The sequence below is a fragment of the Nicotiana sylvestris genome, chromosome 6 (genome assembly GCF_000393655.2).
Source record: "Nicotiana sylvestris chromosome 6, ASM39365v2, whole genome shotgun sequence".
Lineage (NCBI taxonomy): Eukaryota > Viridiplantae > Streptophyta > Magnoliopsida > Solanales > Solanaceae > Nicotiana > Nicotiana sylvestris.
The window spans coordinates 33251168-33254343 of record NC_091062.1 but is presented as its reverse complement, the minus strand read 5'-3'; the positions used below and the strand labels follow the sequence as shown (position 1 = coordinate 33254343).

The 3176-nt window shown below is 34.1% G+C and overlaps 1 protein-coding gene across 1 annotated transcript; it reads right to left on the bottom strand.

Annotated features, from left to right (window-relative positions):
* Nucleotides 1–529: 529 nt before the first annotated feature.
* On the bottom strand, nucleotides 530–2844 carry LOC104242912 (chlorophyll a-b binding protein 13, chloroplastic). Its single transcript, XM_009798026.2, has 3 exons — nucleotides 2388–2844; nucleotides 1624–1785; nucleotides 530–1167 (listed from the first exon to the last, which is right to left on the bottom strand). Exons 1-3 carry the CDS (start codon nucleotides 2511–2513, stop codon nucleotides 658–660), a joined length of 798 nt encoding a protein of 265 aa, XP_009796328.1. The 5' UTR covers nucleotides 2514–2844; the 3' UTR covers nucleotides 530–657.
* Between the last annotated feature and the right edge of the window lie 332 nt (nucleotides 2845–3176).

Below are 3176 nucleotides of genomic sequence, written 5' to 3'. Positions count from 1 at the left end.
TATTAATTTTACATCTTAATTTTGGCGTATAATTTTGATAAATTAATTTTCGTGCATTTATTATTTTTATGTGAAATTATAAGTTAATTTTATTATAAGTTATAATTGTACAAAAAATATATAATCATCTCAAATTAATGAAAATAAAAGATGGAATTTGTTTAATGCAAATTAAAAAATAAAATTGAAATGAAAGATAATAATATAATATAGAAGAGAGAGAAGAATATAAAAAAAAAATTTGGGGGAATGGTTGGAGTAAGTTATCCCCAAAATGGGGTAAAGGTGGGAGATGCCTAGGCAACTTGTCCTACTTTCTCTATGATGGGGAATGTCTCAGTCATTTCTGTGGCTGACATCCTTACTAAAAAAGGAGGCATTTGTTAAAAGAAGAGGGATAGTTTACAAGATTTTACTATCTTCTAGAAATTTTGAGGAAATTTCAGGGCTCCGTAGTTTTCTGCTTTTACACTATTAATTTAACATAATCAATTATAACATGTAATTTAACTTTTAAATAAGCTGATAGTGTGAAAAACTATTCGACCATTAATGTATAACAATTAAACTAAAAATAATTTCATCTACAACATATTTGCATTTTCTGAAGATACAGTTACACAAAACACTAGAATTGAAACATAAGACATAATCATCTTAAGCTCCAGGAACAAACTTTGTAGCATAAACCCAAGCATTGTTAGCAACAGGGTTGTCAAGGTGATCCAATAGGTTCTCAAGAGGGCCTTTTCCGGTGACAATAGCTTGAACAAAGAATCCGAACATGGAGAACATAGCCAATCTTCCGTTCTTGATCTCCTTCACCTTGAGCTCGGCAAAAGTTGTCGGGTCATCAGCTAGGCCAAGTGGGTCAAAATATTGACCACCAGGGTATAAGTTGTTGCCTTCTCCGACTCCAGGAAGTCCATTAATTCTAAAACCTTCAACAAGTCCCATGAGCACAACTTGAAAACCTAGCACAGCTAGAATACTCTGAGCATGCACAAGGTTAGGGTTGCCTAAGTAGTCAAGTCCCCCTTCGCTGAAGATTTGAGCTCCTGCTTTGAACCATACTGGTTCTTTGAAGTCCACTTTCACCCATTTTTCAAGAACTTCTGGGGTGATGCAACCTAGTGCTCCAAGCATTGCCCATCTACCATGGATAACCTGCATTTTTCAATTTTAATCAGCAAAAACTGAAAAAATGGACTATGGCCAGTGGTGAATTTAGAATTTAAACACTACGGTTTTGACAATGACCTAAGAAGAATTTTTGCAAGTGGTGTCGACATTAATAGTGAACAGATAAATAAATCATTGTTATGACATCATAATTTATCTTTTTTGCATATTGTTTAAATGTATATTTAGTAATATTTTCCAAGGAAGTAGTGGCGGATCCGCCACCTCGTTGAAGGTGTACTCAATACTAGGTTCCGATTTGCAGAGTAGGTTCTGAAATATATATCTAACTTTGTCTATACTTACTTTCACACACGCATATATATATATATATAAATCTTTGGTCGATCACAAAAATCACAGTTCTACGAAATTTGCGAACACGCATTTGAATTTGCCACTAGCTACAACGTTGAAAAGGAAATAATACTAGTAATATACCTCAAGAGCTCTGTTCTTGGCAAAAGCCTCAGGATCAGCGGATAAACCAGCAGTGTCCCATCCGTAATCACCAGGGAATTCACCAGTCAAGTACGAAGGAGTTTGAGCTGAAAAGGGTCCCAAGTACTTGACACGGTCGGGTCCATACCATAAGTCATTACCCTAAGAATATCAAAACAAAAAGAACAAGAAGACATTCTTTCAGTGTACTCAAACAGAATCCAAGATAGCTTTGTGTGCAATAACGTTAAGAGAAAAATCTAGGTGCTTTTATCTTGCTCCTTTTTGGATGTAGATTCTCTTGTATTATTATCTATCCTTAGGTATGTTTTACAACCCAGGGATATGTATATCTAAGTTTTCTCATCTAATCTTAGGTCACATTTCTCTCTGGATAATAGAAAAAGAGGCATATTTTCTTTCTCCACATTTTGTAAGTATTCTACTTGTCGTCATTAGACCTCACATAGAACTGCAATATTTGAACTAGGTGGTTTCTCTCCAAATAAAAAGAACTTAAGTCATACTATATAGAATTAGATATAATATGTAGCATGAATTTTATCATGTAATAGCATATTAGTTACCATTTTAACTAGGTTTCTTCTTACAATGTTCAACATAGAAATTTACATTTACATGTAATTACTGTATAAATAACATGACAATGTAACTATATTTTGCATCGATAGCATATAGAAGTTAAACTCTAATAAAAATTAAAACAAGGGAAGGGGGCAATGGGCAGGGATGAGATAATATACCATGGTGAATTTGGCAGAGCCCATGGGAACAACATCTCTAAGAGGGTTAGCATTCTTGGTTTGGCCCAAAAATGGGGTTGCTCTAACAACTGTGGTGGAGCTTGCTGTTGCTGCCATTGATGCCATTTTCTCTTAATCTAGTCTTGAAATTCACAGTTAATTAATAAAAATATACTGTTGGAGAAATCTGGATGGTTTGAAAGGGGAAACTGGTTCTTATATTTGTATAGTGAGTGAGAATCCTACGTGGGTGGCTAGAATTGCACAGATGGAAATTGTGGTTGGAGATACTTTGGGTTTTGTTGATTAACCAATCAAAAGGCTCGAGAAGATTTGAAGTATATCTCCAAGTCATATCCTCCTATCCTGATTTTCTATCTTTTCCTGGGGAAATGATTCAATAACTGAGGCTTAAAATGGAGCGCAATTTGGGGTAGCAAATATAGAAAGGGATTTGGTTCTTGAAATTTTGAAGGAAAAAAAACATTTTTGTATAAAAAAACTCCCTCTATCTGAAATGTTTAATTCGAATCTCAAGACTCAATTATTTTATTGAAAAATGAAGAAGAAAACATTGACTACTCACACCGTCCTAATTCATATGACGGTGTTTGACTAGATATGGAGTTTTAACAAAGAAATGAAGACTTTTGAAACTTGTCGTCTAAAACAAGCCGTAAAATTCGTGTAGCTATAAGCCTATAAATCATCTCATTAAGAGTAAAGTGAGAATTTTAAAGTTAAATAATTTCTAAATAAAGAAGCATGGCATTCTTTTTGGGACAGACT

Excerpts from the sequence above, each read along its gene's own strand:
- LOC104242912 (XM_009798026.2), bottom strand. The coding sequence starts at position 2,513 with ATGGCATCAATGGCAGCAACAGCAAGCTCCACCACAGTTGTTAGAGCA. Across the intron at positions 1,786-2,387 it reads GCTCTGCCAAATTCACCATG|GGTAATGACTTATGGTATGG; the intron begins GTATATTATCTC and ends TGATATTCTTAG. Across the intron at positions 1,168-1,623 it reads CCAAGAACAGAGCTCTTGAG|GTTATCCATGGTAGATGGGC; the intron begins GTATATTACTAG and ends TGAAAAATGCAG.